At 46.7% G+C, this 23,283-nt stretch overlaps 1 protein-coding gene across 11 annotated transcripts in view; it reads right to left on the bottom strand.

Moving 5' to 3' along the window:
- LOC140412655 (protein 4.1-like) overlaps positions 1-23,283 on the bottom strand; it is a 351,517-nt gene that overhangs the window by 93,101 nt on the left and 235,133 nt on the right. For 10 of the 11 annotated variants that reach the window (XM_072500846.1, XM_072500849.1, XM_072500848.1 and 7 more), the window contains 3 exons: positions 17,898-17,992; positions 16,150-16,322; positions 14,125-14,214 (listed from right to left, as the gene is read on the bottom strand). In XM_072500846.1, the coding sequence (XP_072356947.1) occupies positions 14,125-14,214; positions 16,150-16,322; positions 17,898-17,992 (358 nt within the window). The remainder of the gene's footprint in view (positions 1-14,124; positions 14,215-16,149; positions 16,323-17,897; positions 17,993-23,283) is intronic. The other variant, XM_072500845.1, reaches the window with a different exon arrangement.

Genomic DNA, 23,283 nt, shown 5'->3' with positions numbered 1-23,283 from the left:
GGACCAAGTGCAATGTGTCCAAGTTTGCAGACGACACTAAGATGAGTGGTAAAGCAAAAAGTGCAGAGGATACTGGAAGTCTGCAGAGGGATTTGGATAGGTTAAGTGAATGGGCTAGGGTCTGGCAGATGGAATACAATGTTGACAAATGTGAGGTTATCCATTTTGGTAGGAATAATAGCAAAAGGGATTATTATTTAAATTATTAAATATTAAAACATGCCGCTGTGTAGAGAGACCTGGGTGTGCTAGTGCATGAGTCGCAAAAAGTTGGTTTACAGGTGATGAAGAAGGCAAATGGAATTTTGTCCTTCATTGCTAGAGGGATGGAGTTTAAGACTAGGGAGGTCATGCTGCAGTTGTAGAAGGTGTTAATGAGGCCACGCCTGGAGTATTGTGTTCAGTTTTGGTCTCCTTACCTGAGCAAGGACGTACTGGCACTGGAGGGTGTGCAGAGGAGATTCACCAGGTTAATCCCGGAGTTGAGGGGATTGGATTATGAGGAGAGCTTGAGTAGACTGGGACAGTGCTCGTTGGAATTTAGAAGGATGCGGGGAATCTTATAGAAACATATAAAATTTTGAAGGGAATAGAGAGGATAGATGCGGGCAGGTGGTTTCCACTGGCGGGTGAAAGCAGAACTAGGGGGCATAGCCTGAAAATAAGGGGAAGTAGATTTAGGACTGAGCTTAGGAGGAACTTCTTCACCCAAAGGGTTGTGAATCTATGGAATTCCTTGCCCAGTGAAGCAGTTGAGGCTCCTTCATTCAATGTTTTTAAGATAAAGATAGATAGTTTTTTGAAGAATAAAGGGATTAAGGGTTATGGTGTTCGGGCCGGAAAGTGGAACTGAGTCCACAAAAGATCAGCCATGATCTCATTGAATGGCGGAGCAGGCTCGAGGGGCCAGATGGCCTACTCCTGTTCCTCGTTCTTATGTTGTTATGTAACGTACCTTGTCCCATCCTTACTATTTTCTAGTGCTATTATCTGATAAAGGCACTTGATTTCTCTGCCTATCACTTTTCTTATTCTCCTTTCTCTCTAGTTCTTGATCCCCCTGCTCTGAATCTTGTTCTCGATCCCCCCTGCTCTGAATCCTTACATAGGTTCCCATCCCCCGCCAATATTAGTCTAAACCCTCCCCAACTGCTCTGCAATATTAGTTTAATCCCTTCCCAACCACTCTTGCAAGTGCCCAACCCCTCCCCTGCCGGACATCAGTCCCAGTTCTGCCCAGGTGTTTCGCGTCCAGTTTGTACTGGTCCCGTCTCCCCGAGAACCGCTCTGTAATAATCCACAGGAGGCAGGGGTTCCGTCACCACCCCAGTATTTATTTGCAATAACTTATCTACAAGAGCAGCTCCAAACAGTGCTGCTAGCATTCCAGTCAACTTAAGACTGCTTCACAAAGCCTACACAGGTGCTTATATGGGCCCCCTCAATGAGCTATCATTGAGGGAGCTCATACTCCAATTGGCCAACCAATAATGCCAATTGGAGGTCATTACACGCTCCCAATGCCCCAGGAATCTGAAACCCTCCCCCCATGCCATCTCTTCAGCCACGTATTCATCTGGTACATCCTACTATTTCTACTCTGACTAGCACATGTCAAGGGTAGTAATCCTGAAATCACTACCTTTGAGGTCTGATTTCTCAACTTTCTTCCTAACTCCCTGTATTCTGTTTTCAGGTCCTCACCCCTTTTTTTTTTTAAAACCTATGTCGTTGGTGCGGTGCACCATGACCACTGGCTGTTCACCCTCCCCCTCCAGAATGTCCTGACACAAGTTGGTGAACTGCTTCCACGTCCTATGGCTGACGATCCATGGATGGCAAATTGTATTTTCTCCAGCCTGAGAAATTCTGCCAGGTCGGACAGCCAGTCTGCACTGCTGGGTGGTGCTGCCATTCACCAGCTGAGCAAGATTCTCTGACGGGCAATCAAGGGCGCAAAGGCTAGGGCGTCGGCCCCCTTTCCCATGAAGACCTCTGGCTAATCTGATACCCCGAAGACCACCACCTTTGGGCATGGTTCCACCCTCACTCCCACAACCCTGGACATAGTCTCGAAGAAGGGCATCCAAAACCTGACAAGCCTGGGGTAAGCACAGAACATGCGGGTGTGGTTGGCCACGCCTCCCTGGCACCATTCGCATTTGTCTTCCACCTCCGTGAAGAACCTGCTCATTCGCGTTCTGGTTAGGTGTGCTCTGTGCAGTGGGCATCCCTGCCTTGTGATTCTGTGCAGCCAGAAGTATCTAGAGCTGGTGGTGTTTGTCTGTATGCTCACCATGGGAGCACTGTACAGCAGTTTCACCCAGTAGGTGAGCCCTGGCCCAAACCCAAACTGTTCCAGTAGCTCTATGAGGTACTTCAATTCGACCATGCCGAAGGCCTTTTCGGCACCAGGGAGATTATCACTTCTGGCGTTCTCTTCCCAGGTGGGGTCATTGTCATGTTCAGCAGGCACCTGAAGTTTGATGTTAGCCGTCTGCCCTTGACAAAGCCCGTCTGGTCCTCCACGATTACCTCTGGCATGCAGCTTTCCAGCCGCCCCGCAAGATAAAGAGAGAAACACCTTCAGCTGGCCCATAGGTACAATGAGACACTGAAGCAGGCTCCAAATGCAAAGACCACTTCAAGCCACCATTCAGAAGTTAGTTTATTTAACTCTTTTACTCATCAAATTCTGCAGATTAATCAATAAGTTTGACTCGTCAGTTCTATTTGAGAATGTTATGTTACACACGTGAGGTTCAATTTTTACATGTTGCCAATGTTCTTACTGCGTTTGACATGCACTTTGTTGAGCAGCTGCATGATGTTTTGTGAAACAATGTAAGTGTGCGTCTCATAAGAACTTAGGAAATTTGAGCAGGAGTAGACCATACAGCCCCTCGAGCCTGCTTCACCATTCAAGAAGATCACGTTGAATTTCTATACCAACTCCACTTTCAAGCGTTATGCCTATATCCTCGATTCCCTTAGTCCCCCAAAATCTATTGATTTTGAATATACTCATCAACCGAGTTGTACCATATACAAGGTACACTACAGAATCTTGCTAAGTGTTTATGAACTGCATCTTCCTTTAACACTAAGAAAGACAAGGACAGCAGGTTCATAAGAACCCCTACACTTGCAAGTTCTCTTCCAAGTCACATTCCATCCTGATTGAGAAAAATATTGCCCTTACTTCTCATCATTGAGGGAACTCCCCATCTAACAGCAATGTGGGAGCAGTTGGACCATGGACAGCAGCAATGTAAAAAAGGTGTCACAACCACTTTCGCAAAGGCAATTAGGCAAGGGTACTAAATTCTGGCTTCATCATTGATGCCCATGTGCCTTGGATAGATAAATAAAACTATCCTCTCTGGGGTACAGATTCCACAGATTCACAACCAGCTGAGTGAAGAATTTTCTCATCTCACTTCTAAATCCATTCTTAACCTGGGACCATGATATCTTGCTCTCAGCTCCCCAGCCAGGCAAATAGACTTTCAACATTTATCTTGTCAAGCTCTGTAAGAATGTTATACATTTCAATGAGATCAGGACGGTACGGTGGTGCAGTGGTTATCACTGCTGCCTCATGGCGCTGAGGACCCGGGTTCGATCCCAGCCCCCTGTCCATGTGGAGTTTGCACATTCTCCCAATGTCTGTGTGGACCTCAGCCCCACAACCCAAAAAGATGTGCCGGAAAAGGGCAGCACGGTAGCATTGTGGATAGCATAATTGCTTCACAGCTCCAGGGTCCCAGGTTCGATTCCAGCTTGGGTCACTGTCTGTGCGGAGTCTGCACATCCTCCCCGTGTGTGCGTAGGTTTCCTCCGGGTGCTCCGGTTTCCTCCCGCAGTCCAAAGATGTGCAGGTTAGGTGGATTGGCCATGATAAATTGCCCATAGTGTCCAAAATTGCCCTTAGTGTTGGGTGGGGTTACTGGGTTATGGGGATAGGGTGGAGGTGTTGACCTTGGGTAGGGTGCTCTTTCCAAGAGCTGGTGCAGACTCAATGGGCTGAATGGCCTCCTGCTGCACTGTAAATTCTATGATAATCTATGAAAGTGAATTGGCCACGCTAAATTGCCCCTCAAATTGGAAAAAATGAATACTCTAATACATTCCACTGAAATCACCGTTCATTCTTCTAAACTCCAGAGAATATGGGCGGGATTCGCCGAAATGGAGGCAGCGTGTCCACGCTGTCGTGAACACCGCCGCGTTTCACGACGGCGCGAAACGGGCGCGGGCACGACCGCACGGCGCTGGAGCGGTTCACGCTGCTCCAGCCTCCCTTCCCGGTGCCAACTGGGCACCGCGCCAACCCGCACATGCGCAGTGGCGCCGCTCATGCGCGGGAGAATTCCTCAACACGCCAGCCCCAATGCAACAAGGCGCGGGGTTTCAGGGGCCGGCCGCGTAACAAATAGGGCCGGGGCTGGAGAGGCCAGCCTGCTGATCGGTGGGCCCCGATCGCGGGTCAGACCCCACCGGAGGCCCTCCCGGTAAAGGAGCCCCCACCGCCCCCACAGACCGTCCCCCGACCCTGCACGCAGAGTTCCTGCCGGGTGCGAGCACGTGTGGCCGGCGCCGGCGGGACTCTGCCGTTTCTGCGCGGCCGCTCGGCTCATCAAGGCCGGAGAATCGACGGCCCGGCGCAAATGGCGGCGATTCTCCGCTCCTCGGAGAATCGCGTGCCGGTGTCGGGGCGGCGTGGCGTGGTTGCGGCGATTCTCCGGCGCGGGGCTCGGAGAATCCCACCCTATATGCCCATTCAATTCAATCTCCTCCGATTCCTGCGATCAGAAGGTTGTCCTATCTATTGAACCTTCATTGTACCCCTCTCCAAGGAAAGTACATCTTTCCTAGGTAAGGTGACCAAAACTGCACATAAAGATCTAGGTGTGTTTCCACCAAATTGTAGCAATACTTCCTTACTCTCATACTCCAATCTCCCTTGCAATTAAGACAAACAAAACATTTGCTTTCCTAATTGATTACTAATCATAGAATTTACAGTGCAGAAGGAGGCCATTTGGCCCATTGAGTCTGCACCGGCCCTTGGACAGGGCACCCTACCCAAGCCCACACATCCATCCTATCCCCATAACCAAATACCCCACACAACCATTTTGGACACCAAGGGTAATTTAGCAAGCCCAACCCACCCAACTTGCACATCTTTGGACTGTGGGAAGGAACAGGAGCACCCGGAGGAAACCCACGCAGACACGGGGAGAATGTGCAGACTCCGCACAGACAGTGACCCAGCCGGGAATCGAACCTAGGACCCTGGAGCTGTGAAACAACTGTGCCAACCACTATGCTACCGTGCTGCCCGTTAACTTTGTGAGTCACCACAAGGGCCTGCAATATCCCAACTTCCAACCTTTACAAACTATATTCTACTCTTTATCACTGACCAGTTCAGAATTTATTACCCTTCTTTAATTGCCGTTGAGGAGGTGGTAGTGAGAAACCTTCTTTAAACTGCTGCAGTCCATGGTCCAGGTACTCTCTCAGTGCAGTTAGGTAGGGAGTTTCTACCCTTCCTATCAGAGTGGATAACTTACTAGGTACCCCCCTCCCCGACCCCCATTATACTCCATCTGTCACCCACCTTCTTGTCCAATCACTGAGCCAATCTATATCCACTTGTAGCTTTCTCACAGCTTAGTTTCCCACCTAACTTTGTATAGCCGACAAACTTGGATACAGCATATTCTGCCTCCTCATCTAAGTCATTGACACCATGCCATCTGAAAATGAGTTGTTTATCGCCATTCTGCTGTGTTGACAAATCCTCAACCTATGGAAATGAAGTGCTCCCAATCCCAAGAACCCTAATCTTCTGCAACAATCTCTCATGCGGCACTTTATCAAAACCTTTTGAAAATCTCAAAATGGCATTAGCATCTATTGCCTCGCATTCTTAGTTCTTTGGTTGCCTTAATGTATAACCATCAATGGAAAAATATATCCTTCAATAGCAAGTCTGATACTACTCTGGGACAGATAATATTTATTGCTGTGTTATACAAATGTTTCAATATTAAGGTCAACATTTGCTTTCTGGCTGTGAAATCTTTAAAAGTTGATTATATTTTCACATTTGTAGGAATCCAACTTTGGAGTTGTACCTATCATAGGAGCCTGAGAATCACTATCAACTATCAAGATCTATGCTCAAGTGTAAATAAAATTCTACGAGACCATCTATCTCAAGACAATACAAGAACAAGTCAGCACCATCCAATAATACCAGTACTAAGAAGGCATACAGATTCTAGGATAATCGATTAGAGCCTTATCCAGCAAGCACTGCACCAGTTAATGTGACTGGAGAATCTGAACAGTTACATTTGGTTAGAAGAAACTTCAACTTGGGAATGGAGGGAAGAAAGGGGAAAGAATAAAAAAGAAAATTACAACTAGCCCACAACACTAGCAAATTTTAGTTTTGAACATCACAAAAACATGTTTGCAATTTCAATTTAGCTTTTATAAGCTTAATTACATGCTGAATTATTCCAAAATAAACTCATGAAAAAAACATATTTGAAACTGAAGCATTACTCTATAGCCCTACCAACATTCTCCTTCACCAAATGAGCACAGTATTCATTCATAAATGGCTGTTGTGGCATTACTTGTGCCTACATTAACAGCCACCAAATTGTGAAAATATTAACTGCATGAAGTTCATTAAGAGAGACAGATGTGAAAGCAGGTTTTAGAAATAAAAGTACAATTTAGGACAAGTCTTTCGAGCAAATAACGATCAATCATAAAGATACAGATTGACTTCCGGGTGCGGCGATGACCAGCTGAGTCGCACGTTTCGGCAGCTCCCTGTGAAACGGACTTTTGGGCTCTTGATAGGAGCCCCAACGGCAATTTTGACGGCTAAAAACACTGTGCGGTAAACCAGAAGGGAATCCCCCCTGGATACGGATGGAAAAAGGAGAGGGAAGTGGCCAGATTGCAGTGGATCCTTTAGAACAGCGGCAAGAAAGGCAAGCAAAAACCAAGATGGCGTCGGAAGGTGGCAGTTTAACATGGGGCCCTGAACAACAAGAGTTCTTGAAATGCTGTGTGGAAGAGATCAAAAAGGAAATGAAGAAAGAGCTGTTGGCGCCGATACTACAGGCAATCGAAGGGCTAAAGGAGGAACAAAAGACCCAGGAGCGGGAGCTTCGGGTCGTGAAGGCAAAGGCAGCCGAGAATGAGGACGATATACAGGGCCTGGTGGTGAAGACGGAGACGCAGGAGGCACATCAGAAGCGATGTGTGGAAAGGTTGGAGGCACTGGAAAACAACGCAAGGAGGAACAACCTGAGGATTCTTGGTCTTCCTGAAGGTGTGGAGGGAGCGGACGTCGGGGCATATGTGAGCACGATGCTGCACTCGTTAATGGGAGCGGAGGCCCCGGCGGGTCCGTTGGAGGTGGAGGGAGCATACCGAGTGATGGCGCGAGGACCGAGAGCAGGAGAAATTCCCAGAGCCATAGTGGTGAGATTCCTCCGTTTTAAGGATAGAGAAATGGTCCTTAGATGGGCAAAGAAAACTCGGAGCAGTAAATGGGAGAACGCGGTGATCCACGTTTATCAAGACTGGAGTGCGGAGGTGGCGAGAAGGAGGGCGAGCTTTAATCGGGCCAAGGCGGTGCTTCATAAAAAGAAGATAAAATTTGGAATGCTGCAACCGGCAAGACTGTGGGTCACATATCGAGAGAGGCACCACTACTTTGAGACGGCGGATGAAGCGTGGACTTTTATTGTGGAAGAAAAACTGGAATGAGCGGGTTATTAAAAAGAACGTTCGAACAAAGTGGTGGGGCGAATGTGGGGGGCAAAGAGGGGTTTTATGTACTAATCCTGCGATGTGGTAACTTTTCTCTCTCCCACAGGTGGTGATGGGGGGAGGAGGGGAGGTGGAGGAGATGGGGCGTTGGCCATTGGGGGCGGGGCCAAGGGAGAAGCGCGGGCTTGGTTCCCGCGCTATGATAATCATGGCGGGAATAGAGAAGCAGGAAGGAGGGGGCGTCGCACGGTGCGAGCCGAGGTCACGGGGGGAAGCCGAGGTCAGCCAGAGTTTGCTGACTTCTGGGAGCAACATGGGGGGAGTAATTATGCTAGCGGGGGATCTAGCGGGGGGGGTGGGAGGGGGGAATTACTGGATTGCTGCTGCTGGGGAGAGGGGGGAGCTGGTATGGGAGAGGATGGGCGGGGGGGCACCGCCTGGGGGAGATACAGCTGCGTGGGAACCGGGTGAGGAGCTGGAAAAAGGTGATGGCTAATCGACAAGGGGTGGGGGGTAGGAAGCCCCCCAACTCGGCTGATCACGTGGAACGTGAGAGGGCTGAACGGGCCGATAAAGAGGGCACGGGTACTCAACCACATCTGCCTTAAGTTTCTTAAGGTGTGCATGTTACAGGAAACGCACCTGAAACTGATAGACCAGGTTAGGCTACGCAAAGGATGGGTGGGGCAGGTGTTCCATTCGGGGCTAGATGCGAAAAACAGGGGGGTGGCTATATTAGTGGGGAAGCGGGTAATGTTCGAGGCAAAGACTATAGTGGCTGATAACGGGGGCAGATACGTGATGGTGAGTGGCAAACTACAGGGGGAGACGGTGGTTTTGGTAAACGTATATGCCCCGAACTGGGGTGATGCCAATTTTATGAGGCGGATGCTAGGACGCATTCCGGACCTAGAGATGGGAAAGCTGATAATGGGGGGAGATTTTAATACGGTGTTGGAACCAGGGCTGGATAGGTCGAAGTCCAGGACTGGAAGGAGGCCGGCAGCAGCCAAGGTACTTAAAGATTTTATGGAGCAGATGGGAGGTGTAGACCCGTGGAGATTTAGCAGACCTAGGAGTAAGGAGTTCTCGTTTTTCTCCTATGTCCATAAAGTCTACTCGCGAATAGACTTTTTTGTGCTGGGTAGGGCATTGATCCCGAAGGTGAGGGGAACGGAGTATACGGCTATAGCCATTTCGGATCACGCTCCACACTGGGTGGACTTGGAGATAGGGGAGGAAACAGGAGGGCGCCCACCCTGGAGAATGGACATGGGACTAATGGCAGATGAGGGGTTGTGTCTAAGGGTGAGGGGGTGCATTGAAAAGTACTTGGAACTCAATGATAATGGGGAGGTCCAGGTGGGAGTGGTCTGGGAGGCGTTGAAGGCAGTGGTTAGAGGGGAGCTGATATCAATAAGGGCACATAAAGGGAAGCAGGAGAGTAAGGAACAGGAGCGGTTGCTGCAAGAACTTTTGAGGGTGGGCAGACAATATGCGGAAGCACCGGAGGAGGGACTGTACAGGGAAAGGCAAAGGCTACATGTAGAATTTGACTTGCTGACTACAGGCACTGCAGAGGCACAATGGAGGAAGGCACAGGGTGTACAGTACGAATATGGGGAGAAGGCGAGCAGGTTGCTGGCACACCAATTGAGGAAAAGGGGAGCAGCGAGGGAAATAGGGGGAGTGAGGGATGAGGAAGGAGAGATGGAGCGGGGAGCGGAGAGAGTGAATGGAGTGTTCAAGACATTTTATAAAAAATTATATGAAGCTCAACCCCCGGATGGTAGGGAGAGAATGATGGGCTTCTTGGATCGGCTGGAATTTCCCAAGGTGGAAGAGCAGGAAAGGGTGGGACTGGGAGCACAGATCGAGGTAGAAGAAGTGGTGAAAGGAATTAGGAGCATGCAGGCAGGAAAGGCCCCGGGACCGGATGGATTCCCAGTCGAATTCTATAGAAAATATGTGGACTTGCTCGCCCCGGTACTGACGAGGACCTTTAATGAGGCAAAGGAAAGGGGACAACTGCCCCCGACTATGTCTGAAGCAACGATATCGCTTCTCTTAAAGAAGGAAAAGGACCCGCTACAATGCGGGTCCTATAGACCTATTTCCCTCCTAAATGTAGATGCCAAGGTCCTGGCCAAGGTAATGGCAATGAGAATAGAGGAATGTGTCCCGGGGGTGGTCCACGAGGACCAAACTGGGTTTGTGAAGGGGAGACAGCTGAACATGAATATACGGAGGTTGTTAGGGGTAATGATGATGGCCCCACCAGAGGGAGAAAAGGAGATAGTAGTGGCGATGGATGCCGAGAAAGCATTTGATAGAGTGGAGTGGGATTATTTGTGGGAGGTGTTGAGGAGATTTGGTTTTGGAGAGGGGTATGTTAAATGGGTGCAGCTGTTGTATCGGGCCCCAGTGGCGAGCGTGGTCACGAATGGACGGGGATCTGCATATTTTCGGCTCCATAGAGGGACAAGGCAGGGATGCCCTCTGTCCCCATTATTGTTTGCACTGGCGATTGAGCCCCTGGCGATAGCGTTGAGGGGTACCAAGAAGTGGAGGGGAGTACTTAGGGGAGGAGAAGAGCACCGGGTATCTTTGTATGCGGACGATTTGCTACTATACGTGGCGGACCCGGCGGAGGGGATGCCAGAAATAATGCGGATACTTGGGGAGTTTGGGGATTTTTCAGGGTATAAATTGAACATGGGGAAAAGTGAGTTGTTTGTGGTGCATCCAGGGGAGCAGAGTAGAGAAATAGAGGACCTACCGTTGAGGAAGGTAACCTGGGGATCCAGATAGCTAAGAATTGGGGCACATTGCATAGGTTAAATTTAACGCGGTTGGTGGAACAGATGGAGGAGGATTTCAAGAGATGGGATATGGTATCCCTGTCAATGGCAGGGAGGGTGCAGGCGGTTAAGATGGTGGTCCTCCCGAGATTCCTCTTTCTGTTTCAGTGCCTCCCGGTGGTGATTACGAAGGCTTTTTTTAAAAGGATTGAAAAGAGCATCATGGGTTTTGTGTGGGCCGGGAAGACCCCGAGAGTGAGGAAGGGATTCTTACAGCGTAGCAGGGATAGGGGGGGGCTGGCACTACCGAGCCTAAGTGAGTATTATTGGGCCGCTAATATTTCAATGGTGAGTAAGTGGATGGGAGAGGAGGAGGGAGCGGCGTGGAAGAGATTAGAGAGGGCGTCCTGTAGGGGGACTAGCCTACAGGCTATGGTGACAGCCCCATTGCCGTTCTCACCGAGGAACTACACCACAAGCCCAGTGGTGGTGGCTACACTGAAGATTTGGGGACAGTGGAGACGGCATAGGGGAAAGACTGGAGCCTTGGGGGGGTCCCCGATAAGAAACAACCATAGGTTTGCCCCGGGGACAATGGATGGGGGATATGGAATGTGGCAAAGAGCAGGAATAACGCAACTGAAAGATCTGTTTGTGGATGGGAAGTTCGCGAGTCTGGGAGCGCTGACCGAGAAATATGGGTTGCCCCAAGGGAATGCATTCAGGTATATGCAACTGAGGGCTTTTGCGAGGCAACAGGTGAGGGAATTCCCGCAGCTGCCGACACAAGAGGTGCAGGACAGAGTGATCTCAAAGACATGGGTGGGGGATGGTAAGGTGTCAGATATATATAGGGAAATGAGGGACGAAGGGGAGACTATGGTAGATGAACTAAAAGGGAAATGGGAAGAAGAGCTGGGGGAGGAGATCGAGGAGGGGCTGTGGGCAGATGCCCTAAGCAGGGTAAACTCGTCGTCCACGTGTGCCAGGCTAAGCCTGATTCAGTTTAAGGTATTACACAGGGCACATATGACTGGAGCACGGCTCAGTAAATTTTTTGGGGTGGAGGATAGGTGTGCGAGGTGCTCGAGAAGCCCAGCGAATCATACCCATACGTTTTGGTCATGCCCGGCACTACAGGGGTTTTGGATGGGGGTGACAAAGGTGCTTTCAAAAGTAGTAGGAGTCCGGGTCGAACCAAGCTGGGGGTTGGCTATATTTGGGGTTGCACAAGAGCCGGGAGTGCAGGAGGCGAGAGAGGCCGATGTTTTGGCCTTTGCGTCCCTAGTAGCCCGGCGCAGGATATTGCTAATGTGGAAAGAAGCCAAGCCCCCGGGGGTGGAGACCTGGATAAATGACATGGCGGGGTTTATAAAGCTAGAGCGGATTAAGTTCGTCCTAAGGGGGTCGGCTCAAGGGTTCACCAGGCGGTGGCACCTGTTCTTCGAATACCTCGCAGAAAGATAGACGGAATGGGAAAAAGAAGGCAGCAGCAGCAGCCCAGAATCGGGGGGGGGGGGGGAGGAGGAACCAGAAGGACTCTCAGGGTTGTTAATATATACTGTATAGTATGTATAGGTCGTTGCTACAGATAATTATATATTGGACTGTTAAATTATATTTTTGGAGAGTGTTACTTGTGACAAGGCAGTTGCCAATTAGGGCTAGTTTTCATTTTTGTTATTTATTATTTATTCATTTTTTGTTTATAAAATAGGTCATTGTTATTTGTGTTGTTATAATATTGTGTAAAGGATGCACAATGTACTGTGTTGGTTGACCAAAAATTTTCAATAAAATATTTAATAAAAAAAAAATCATAAAGATACAGATTAATTTAAAAGTTCTGTTTTATTTTCTTAACAACCAATTCCTATATTTGTATAATAATATAGTATTGTGAGCATAAGAACATAAGAAATAGGAACAAGGGTAGGCCATTTGGCAACGCGATCCTGCTCCATCATTCAATATGATCATGGCATGGCTGCAGCTCTACTTTCCTGCTTGCCCTCCAACACCTTTTGCTCCCTTGCAGATCAAAAATCTGTCTTTCAGCCTTGCACATATTCAAGGACCCAGCCTACACTGCTCTCTGAAGTAGAGAATTCCAAATAACAAAGAAAAAAATCCTCATCTCCATTTGAAATGAGAGTCCTCTTATTCTGAAACTGTGCCCCCTAGTTCTAGGTGCCTGCTGGTTTTAGATTCACCACAAGGAGAAACATTTTCGCAGCATCTACCCTGTCAAGTCCACCTCAGAATCTTGTACATTTCAATAAGATCACCTCTTCTTCCTTTTAACTCCAACGAGTATAGGCCCAAACTGTTTAACCATTCTGTATAAAACAACCCCTTTATCCCAGGAATCAACCAAGTGAACATTCTCAGAATTGCCTCCAAGGCAAAAGGTATTTCTTGATAAATAAGGAAACCAAAACTGAACATGGTGCTTTACATGCGGTACCACCAAAATCCTATGCAGCAGATTGTCACAGCGGAAGATTTATTAAATCTTTCACTTTTTAAAAAAATTGTTATAAAATTGCAAATATATGGTTGTGTGTGAAAAGTTTGCATTCAGAAACAGTTGCCTTGTAGAGTTTTTATAAAAGTACACTGAACTTAAACCACTCCGTTATTATTTGACTAGCTTCCTTGGCTTATAAGATGGTTGCTGACCAACTCAAGGCAGCAGGAGATTTTTGGTTATAGAGATTTTTTAAATTAGGTTCTCTTCTCCATTAAAACATTTACTGTAATGTATTTTAGATTTTCAAATCTGGTTTTCTAATGTGTAAATATAAAACTTGAATCAAAATTCTTCGATCAAAATTCTTCTTACTACTTTATGAAATCAAGAATAATTAAATGAATACTGCTTTCATAATGAACTACGGCTATGACAATTCAAATGGTTGCCTAAATTAAGGTGGTTCCCGTTCTTTCAAATGAAGCCGGTACTTAGGCTAGCACTTCGTCAATATCAAATTGGTCAGAGTTTTGCAGTTTTCAGGGTTAAGTAAAAGCACTTGTATATGGTAGGCAGTCTTCTTTTCAAATCAAGTGTTTTAAATCAGAGTGTCTGCATATCCAACCTTTACATACAAATTTGAACTTATCATGTTGTTTTCCTTGGAAATGTTTTGCTTAATTATTCAAAACAAATGCTAAAGTGCTTGTAAATCTGTGAAGAGCTGTCTCAGAAAGCACAGATTTTCATTTGCTTAGTTGCTTTGTTAGTCAGAGTACTTTAAAATAATCACATCATTACACAAAATATTCCTAACACCAACTAAATGCATGAATTACAGAATCTGGATTAGTTGCAAAAAACCGGTCGGGTTTGGCTCCAGGTGAGCTCTTTAATCTTAACTCATGCTTTGCAAATTAAACGCAGGATGAACACAAGTATTTCAAGTGGTCAGTGCAACAATTCAAAGGGAGCTTGAAAAAAGGAAAGATTGAAGAAACAGGAGCACCGCAGAGCTTTAAGCCAACAAACTGGTACCTGGCTGCTCTCTGTTTGCTGCAATGCGTCTAGGTTCAAGATCCTCGTCCACTGGTAATTCAACAGAAGTTTTTGGAAACTTACGTTTAGCTGAAGGGAATGTGTACACGTTAACATTTTTTAAAATGTACTTGTGGGGAGCACAATTCCAAAATTTGTGGTTTAAGTAATTTGAAATCCATTACATTTTCCATCTTATTAACTGTTTATTGAGAGGAAATACAGAAAGTAGCTGGTTTTAAAACTCTGAATTCGTACAATGGAAGAGCTGCAAAATTTCCTTGGGGAAATTCAAGAGTTGTGGTGCATCAATTTTGGAATTCCAAATATCTAATCCTGCTTTGCTACCAAAAGCAGTCAAAATAAGATTCATAACTTTACTTTCATGATGCTATTTAGTTTTATTAAAAACAAAATCAGTTATGGTTTGTCTCATTAGGATGAAAATATAACACTGATGGTGGACAATTGTACACTTTGCCCCAAATCATTGCATTTATGATTGTTACATTGTGCAATAAATACTTAACATTTTATCAATAAGAACTACAGTGATTCATAAAATCCAAACTCATGTAAAAATCTTTAAAAGGTTTTCTTCAATTCAACTCACATTTTTCAAAACCAACCTTAGTTTTGTACTTAGTTCAGGACTAAATACAACTTTCTCCTTCTCAGTCAATCTATTATTCTGTATGCAATTACTGTTTTGATCAAAGCACTTCAATAAAACAGTTATGAACTGGTATTATATATTGAATCGGCTCTTATAGATTAAGGGCGTGATCCAATGGCCCCGCTCTTGGGATCTACCTGGCTTGCAATGCCTCGTGAGATCTAATGCGATCTCGCGAGACATTGTGATGTAAATCCTGCCCATTGTGGGCGGGATCACTTTTTAGAAAATCTGCATATTAAGGTGAGACAGCTCGCCTCACTTTAATATGCAGATTCCCGAGTAACCCGGGGCATGGGATGAATCTCCCTCACCTCGGAGACCTTGGGCGAGCGCAGTTCAGTACTGGCCTCCACAAAAGGGGACCAGATGGAACGGAACTTGTGGTGGTCTCCCAGGGGATTGAAGACCCCCAGGTGATTACACTTTGGACAGGGTGGCACCCTGGCAGTGCTACCTGACATTGCCAAGGTATCCAGGTAGCACTTCCAGCTGGCAGTCTCAAAATTGGAGAATCCAGGGCAGCACGGTGACGCAGTGGGTTAGCCCTGCTGCCTCACGGCACCGAGGTCCCATGTTTGATCCCGGCTCTGGGTCACTGTCCGGGTGGAGTTTGCACATTCTCCCCGTGTCTGCGTGGGTTTAACACCCACGTATTTGCTTTGTTTGCCCCCTTGTTCCGCACTGTAACCAATCACTGTTCTGTCAATATACCATTTGTCAATGTTCTCTGTTGGTTATTCTTGTGCCTACTATGTACGTCCTCGGCCGCAGAAAAATATTTTTCACTGTACTTCGGTACATGTGACAATAGATCAAATCAAATCAAACAACCCAAAAGAGGTGCAGGCTAGGTAGATTGGCCACGCTAAATTGCCCCTTAATTGGAAAACTGAATTGGGTACTCTAAATTTATAAATAAAAAAATAAAATATTTTTAAATTGGAGAATCCAGCCCAAGAAGTTCCAGACTAACGATAAGAAAATGATGTTTTTGGATGCAGAAATTTACATTATAAAACCCTTGCCTTTCACCTCTCTAATAAGTTTAATAAATTTCAATATTTCAAATCATTAGTGCTTTGAATGTATGATATTTGAAAAAAATGAGATGACCATTTTCATCTAACGTGTTCTCTAGTGAATCTGAGGTCAGGCTGCAGAAATGGATTGAACACTTTTTTTTCGAAAAGCTATAAAATTTAAGCGTAAAAATTTGTCTATTTGCTATAATTGCAGCCAGCAGATTCAATAGACAGAATATTGATAGTCATCCTACATTTACAACTAAGTTAAATTATCTTGTAATTCTAATGATATGCAGGATTTGCAATCTAAGAGAACTTTACCTCCATCAAGGCTTCTGGATGCCCGTTTGCTTGCAGTACGTTCAAAACGAGGTGCCGGTCTGTCAATCAGAGCACTTGCTTCCCTGGTTTGAGCCTGTGTTCGACCACTGTAACGGAATTTGGAACCTAGGGACAGGAATTTGCTCTTTGCTGTGGATTCTGGTGTCGTTAGTCTATTAAGGAAAAATAAACATCAAGTTAAACATACTAAACAATGTTTCTAAAAATATTCTTCCAACTGATGTGCAAATATTACTGATCTATTTGACTCCCTATCTACCAATGCAAACCTTTTAAGCAGGTGACTGATAACAAATCAAAAGCAGGAAGAGTGACTAATATCCCTTCTCCTTGTCAACAGTGCTGAGGCAAAATACACTTCAATAGTTAGTTGGTGGCCCGTTGATGTCAGTTAATGCAGCATGAATTAAGAACAAAACCTGGGGCCTTCTAGTCTGTATGTCGTAGTATAATATTGAGTGGTGCCTTTGCTAAATGATCCAAGAGTTCTAGCAAGTTCTTAGTGAAAATAGCTTAAAAGGGAAGAAAAAAAAAAGAGAGCAAATTCCAGACCATAAATAGTGTTAACAGTAATAAATACTTCAGGTTCAGAGAAAATGTTAAAAAATAACAACGCTGCGATTAAGAATGCAACAGGAGTGATGAAAAACAAGGTGTAGTAAGTTAAAAAGTGTGAGAAAAACAGCCTTAGGGCAAAAGACTGTTGACCAAACAAGTGTTTAAACACAGATGCATACAGCATTGGGGGTACAGTGGCACAGTGGTTAGCACTGTTGCTTCACAGCACCAGGGACCCGGGTTCGACTCCCGGCTTGGGTCACTGACTGTGCGGAGTCTGCACTTCTCTCCGTGTCTGCATGGGTTTCCTTTGGATGCTCCAGTTTCCTCCCACAAAAGTCCCAAAAGATGTGCTTGTTAGGTGAATTGGATGTTCTGAATTCTCCCTCTGTGTACCTGAACAGGCACCACAGTGTGGCGACTACGGGTTTTTCACAGTACCTTAATTGCAGTGTTAATGTAAGCCTACTTGTGTCACCAATAAAGATTATTATTATAAGAAACAAAACAAACAAATTAGATGCACAAATGCAACTTGAAGGATGATATGGAAGCTCTCACTGAGATAAATTGGACATTATTAGGAGATTAAGATTACAGGTCATGAACATTATTAGAAAGAACTGGGAATTTGGAAACGGAGGTGGTGTAGCAATATTAATAATAAACAATGATAGTCCTTCTTTCTAATGTTATAATAAAGAGTGGATTGGCAATTGAAACTCTGGTTAGAATCAAAGGAAAGAAAATATGGCCTGCTGTCCAATGGTAGTTATGCAAAGCTGAAGTCAAATGGAATGTCAAAAGTTTCTCCTTGCTGGGTTTACACAAGCCAATACAATAATTGCTCCCTTCCCAAATTTTGAATTCTACAGGTTAAAAATTGACATAGAAGTGATATTTCTTGCCCTCCCTCCATGTGTATCTAAACACACATTGTGATATTCAGTATAATATTACGAGAATTATTCTGAGGTACTCCATGTTGGACTTTAGTGGGGCAGTTCACAGCTTCTGTAGTTTCACTGCTTACTTAGGACTGAACTTATGAAAAAGATTTGCAAATGAGAAAGATTCAAGACTTTAAATGTTTTTAATGTAATGGAATAGCAAATTTACTTTCTTCATAAATTTTCTGATTTTCTTAGTATCATGCACTGTGCACATACCTGAAAAAGGTGTGATTTTCCACGCATACCTTCCACAACTTCTTGGCGGCACGGTAATTGGGCAGCTTGAACCCAATGGTGCTTTCACATTGATCCTGAAAAATGTACACAGAAACACATCAACATTTCTTTGAGCATCTGGTTCAGTAATGCGTACTCTACCAAAAATGTCATGAGATACACACTTATTCAAAACTACTGCAAATAAAAATGCTCAATGTTTTAAAAACATTGCTCTTAAGTATTAAGAAAATTACCCATCTTCTGCATTTTGATACATTTCTTGGCTGGTATTGCAGAAATATGATATGTTTAGAGGATTACCTTAATGAATTACATGCTCATCACAAATAATTTTTAATATTCAGGAAGAGCAGTAGAAAATGTCTCCGTGTCAGGGCTTTTCAAAGTAAGTTCATCTGAACGAATGCAATACCCATCTAATAACGTATAGCAGCAGACCATTCAGCCCTTAAGCACGTTCCGCTTTCGATAAAATAATTGCGGATCTGGATCTCAACTCCATTTACCTGTCATGATTCCATACCCCTTAATATACTTGTCAACAAAATTCAACTAATCTCAGTTTGGATGTTTCAATTGATCTACTCTAGCTTTTTTGAAAGAGATGGTCCCAGTTTTCCATTTTTAAAAATGTGTTCAAGGAATGCAAGTGATATTGGTAAAGCTAGCATTTATTGCCTATTCTTAATTACCCTTTTTGAACTGCTGCTGTGTATGTAGTGTAGGTACTCCCATTGTTAGGGAAGGAGTTCCAGGATTTTGATCCAGCAACAGTGAAGGAATGGCAATATAGTTCCAATTTAAGGTGGTGTGTGTAACTTGAAGGGTGGTGCTGTTCCCATGTGTCTTCTGTCCTATTCTTCTAAATGGTAGAGGTTGCAGGTTGGAAGGTCCTGCTGAAGGAACCTTGGTGAGTTGCTGCAATGCAAGTTGTAGATGGTAATTAGAGCACCGGAAGCAGGAGAGAGACCGAACCTGGTGGGGGAGCAGCTGATCGGAACAGCGGGGACACTTTAGAAAGAGAAGTACAGAAAGTGCCAGAGGCACAGAGCACCGGAGGCCAGAGAGAGAGAGAACTTTAATAAGGACATGGGGAATCCACACGGAGTAAAATAAGAAACAAAGTTTATTTACACAAGCAATTTGTACACTACCCGGTAGATCCCTACCGTTCCTGCCTAGGTCGGTGCCTTACTGGCTGACCTTATATACATGGGTTAATTGAGATACGGTTAATTGACATACCCTGCCCCCAGTGGGGGAGCTCGTATCTCGCAAGGAGCACGGAGAAGGCAAGCATTTCCACCCCATAGGTTCCATGCGGGATATTACATGAATTTTCACTGAATCCAGAGGCAGAGCTCCAGGATTCAGAAAGTGAGGCAGGACAAGAGGAAGCAGTCGACTGGATGAGTAAGGTCGGGTGACTCAGACTTCGCTAGGAAGGAACTACCATTAGGCACTGGCCCCAAATGTCGTAAATTAGAAAAGTGTAATATTTAGGGATTAACTGAGAAGCACCAGGGATTACTGAAAGTCAAGAGCCAGCATAATAAAGTGACAAGCAATTATAATAAGAAATACAAGGATAAGAAGGCTGAAGTAGTATTCGACAAGGAAATTAGGTTAAGGAGGAGTATCTTTTAAGACTAAGTAATTAGAAAAGTTAGTACGGTGAAGTACACGTTTAAGACATGGGACTTCCAGTGACGGGGGTGTACTGAGAAGTCGCACATCAGGTAGCTCTCCTCCCACAACCCTGAAAATAGGCTATTTTCACCCGAAAGAGCCCACTAATACAAAGGATAAAACATCCCCACACCTCAACCAGCAGCAATACAAAGTGAAAATGCCAAGCAACAGCCATTCCAGAGGCTGTGTGGAAACTAGGAGCGGAAAAAGCCAGGAGAAATAACTGGCCGAGCCAGCCAATGCGCGAGGTGGCGAAGGTCGGTCCTTGCCAGAGTGAGAAGGACCCACCCACTGCACAAGGAGCCCCCCCACACCAGGGGATGGGTGGAGGATGTTTTTCTCAAGGGAACTGAGAGAACACAGGGAAGAGACAAAAACCAACATCCAAGCTGCAGTCAGGGATGCGACTGCAGAAGCTCTGGCGACCATGCATGTAGTCCTAGACAAGGCAGAGAGGTGACTGGAAGTGCAGGAAAACACCATTAAATAGCTGGAAAAAGCTGAAACATACCAGGGCGACCGGGTCATTGCCCGAGAAAAAGAGGTGGCAAGACTGGTCATGACACAAGGGAGCCTGGGAAAATCGACAACCAGGAAAACTGATCGAGGCGCCAAAACCTACAGATCGTGGCTGCCGGAGGGGATCGAAGGTAGGAACCCCCCGGACTATGTGGCCCAAATGCTGGTCAATCTGGTGGGTAGGGATAGCTTTCCCAACCCACCAGAAATAGACAGAGATCAACGGTCACTTCGCCCAAAGCCGAGGAACAGCCGAAGGCGATAATCGACAAAATGCACCAGTACCAAGGTTGGGAACAAATCCTGCGCTGGGCAAGACAAGCAAAGAACTGTAACTGGGAAGGTCACCGGATTCAGATCTACCAGGATATTGGGGCTGACCTGGCCAAGCGCTGGGCAGAATTCAACAGGGCCAAGGCCGCGCTGTATAAGAGCGACATAAAGTCTGGGAAGCTGAACCCAGCCAAGCTCTGGGTCACATTCCAAGGCAGGGAACATTTTTTCACGGCCCCTGCGAACGTGGACAAGTTTGTCCTGGAAAACAGACTCAAGAAATGGCAGCAGGGACAGTGATGATGAGTTCATTAGAAGAGACTTTTACTTTTTGATTTGCTAACTGTGAATTAATATGATGAACACTTTGCACGGGATTGCACTGCCTCATTCTGGGGAGAAAAGAGAGGAAGGAAAGAGTAAGGGCAGGCGAGCGCGGGAAAGGGTGAGGGGAATGGTAGGTAGGGAGACACAACTAACCCCGGGAGGGGGGCCACCACACTAGCAGGGAAGCTAGCACTGGGAAGCGAGCAGGAAAGAGAGGCCGTGGCACATCTCCCGCAATGGGGATAGTGCCAGGCAAGGGGAGGGGGCAAACATATGTAACAGGGCGATGACTAGGGGAATAACAGAGGGAAGGGAGCAGGGGGGCAGCTACAGTGAGGGGGTGAAAGGAAGGTGGGAAGGGCGAGAAAACATCAGAGGGGGACCACAGGAACAAAGAGAGCAAGGGCATTAGGCTGGCTAGAGCAAGCCACACGTGACGACGTGGGCAGCACGGTAGCACAGTGGGCAGCACAGTAGCACTGTGGCTTCACAGCGCCAGGGTCCCAGGTTCGATTCCCTGCTGGGTCACTGTCTGTGTGGAGTCTGCACGTTCTCCCAGTGTCTGCGTGGGTTTCCTCCAGGTGCTCCGGTTTCCTCCCACAGTCCAAAGACGTGCAGGTTAGGTGGATTGGCCATGCTAAATTGCCCTTAGTGTCCAAAACGGTTAGGAGGGGTTATTGGGTTACGGGGATAGGGTAGAAGTGAGGGCTTAAGTTGGTCAGTGCAGACTCGATGGGCCGAATGGCCTCCTTCGGCACTGTATGTTCTATGTTTTATGTTCTATGATGTGGAACAAAATGGCACTGCAAGCAACTGCTTTGGAGTGTCCCGAAAAAAGGGAAACCCCGGAGTGCAGAGGCTCACCCACGCGGTGTACACACAGTTGGCGGCCATGTTGGGTGGCCCCTGGACAACAGGTAACCCTAGAGCGCAGGGATCTGACCACATGGGGAGAACAGTGACCACGGCCACCTTGGATGGCCCCCGAACAAAGTGAAATCCCGGAATGCAGGGGCGCGTCCACCAGGTAAGTATGGATGATCCCGCAGGAACGGGGGGGATAAAACCACCCCAATCAGGATAGTCACCTGGAACGTTAGAGTACTTAATGGCCCAGTGAAAAGATCCAGAGCCTTCGCCCACCTGCAAATTTTGAAAGCCAACATAGGTGCATCTCTTGGGGGAAGACTGAGGGAGAAGGACCGACTGCGGGTAAGGAAGGGCTGGGTGGGACAGACTTACCATTCCTGTTATGGGGCAAGGGCCAGGAGGGTAGCCATGATGTTTACGGTGACAGGATGGACACAGGGGCACGGTACGCCATGGTCAGCGGTGTCTTGGATGGGGTACCGGTAGTGTTGGTGAATGGGTACACTCCCAACTGGGACGACACTGAGTTTATAAAGAAGACCATGGCGGAAATCTCCGACATCGACACGCACCGAATAATCATGATGAGGGACTTTAACTGTGTACAGGACCCATGGATGGGCAGGTCGGATCCCAAATAAGGAAAGACCTCCAACATGGCGAAAGAACTCAGTATATTCATGGAGCAGATGGGGGGCTGTGGACCCATGGCAATTCACCTACCTAGGGGAGAAGGAGTTCTCCTTCCGTCAAGTTCACAATGTACATTCACGGATCGACTTCTTTGTAGTAAGAAAATTGGTCTTCCAGGGTTAGTAAGAGCGGAATATTTCATGATTGTAATCTCCGACCACGCTCCGCATTACTTGGATGTGAGGTTGGAGACGGGCCGTGCCCAACGCCCCACATGGAGGTCGGACTTGGTCCTCCTGGCCACTAGGCTTTCTGCAAGAAAATATCGCAGGCCATAGATGAGCATATTACTAACAACCAGAATTGGGAGGTTTCATCATCCACATTCTGGAAGTGCTGAAGGCTGTGATCAGGGGTGAAATTATCGCTTACAAAGCACGGAGAGATAGGGAAGAGAGGGTGGCTAGGCAACAGCAAGTCGACTCCATACTGGAGGCAGACCGGCGCTACTCCAAGGCCCTGACCGTAGAGGTCCTGGTGGAGAGGACACAGCTGCAGATAGACTTCGGCCTGCTCTCCACGAGGAAAGCAGTACACCAACTCCGCCAGGCTTGGGGTACCTGTACGAGCACGGGGACAAGGCTAGCCGCCTGCTGGCTCACCAGAGAAAGCAGGCAGCCATGAGGGAAATAGCCCAGATTAGGGACAGCAAAGGCAACCTCGTAGCAGAGCCGGGGAAGGTCAACAAAACATTTGAGACCTTCCACTGGGGGCTGTACACCTCGAAGTCCCCAGCAGGGGACTGGAGGATGAAGCAGTTCCTCATTTGGCTGGACATTCCAGTCGTGGGGGAGGACAGGAAACAGGGCCTGGAAGCACCACTAGAACTGGGAGAAGTCATGGAGAGCATCAACTCCATGCAGGCGGGGAAGGCACCGGGACGAGACAGAATCCCAGCAGACTTCTACAAAAGATTTGCGACAGCACTGGCCCCGCACATGCGGGAGATGTTCACAGCTTCACTAGTGAGGGGCACCCTGCCGCCTAT

Source organism: Scyliorhinus torazame, chromosome 1 (assembly GCF_047496885.1).
Source record: "Scyliorhinus torazame isolate Kashiwa2021f chromosome 1, sScyTor2.1, whole genome shotgun sequence".
In the NCBI taxonomy this organism is placed as follows: Eukaryota; Metazoa; Chordata; class Chondrichthyes; order Carcharhiniformes; family Scyliorhinidae; genus Scyliorhinus; species Scyliorhinus torazame.
Note: the sequence above shows the minus strand (reverse complement) of the source record. Positions and strands in the feature narration are given on the sequence as shown.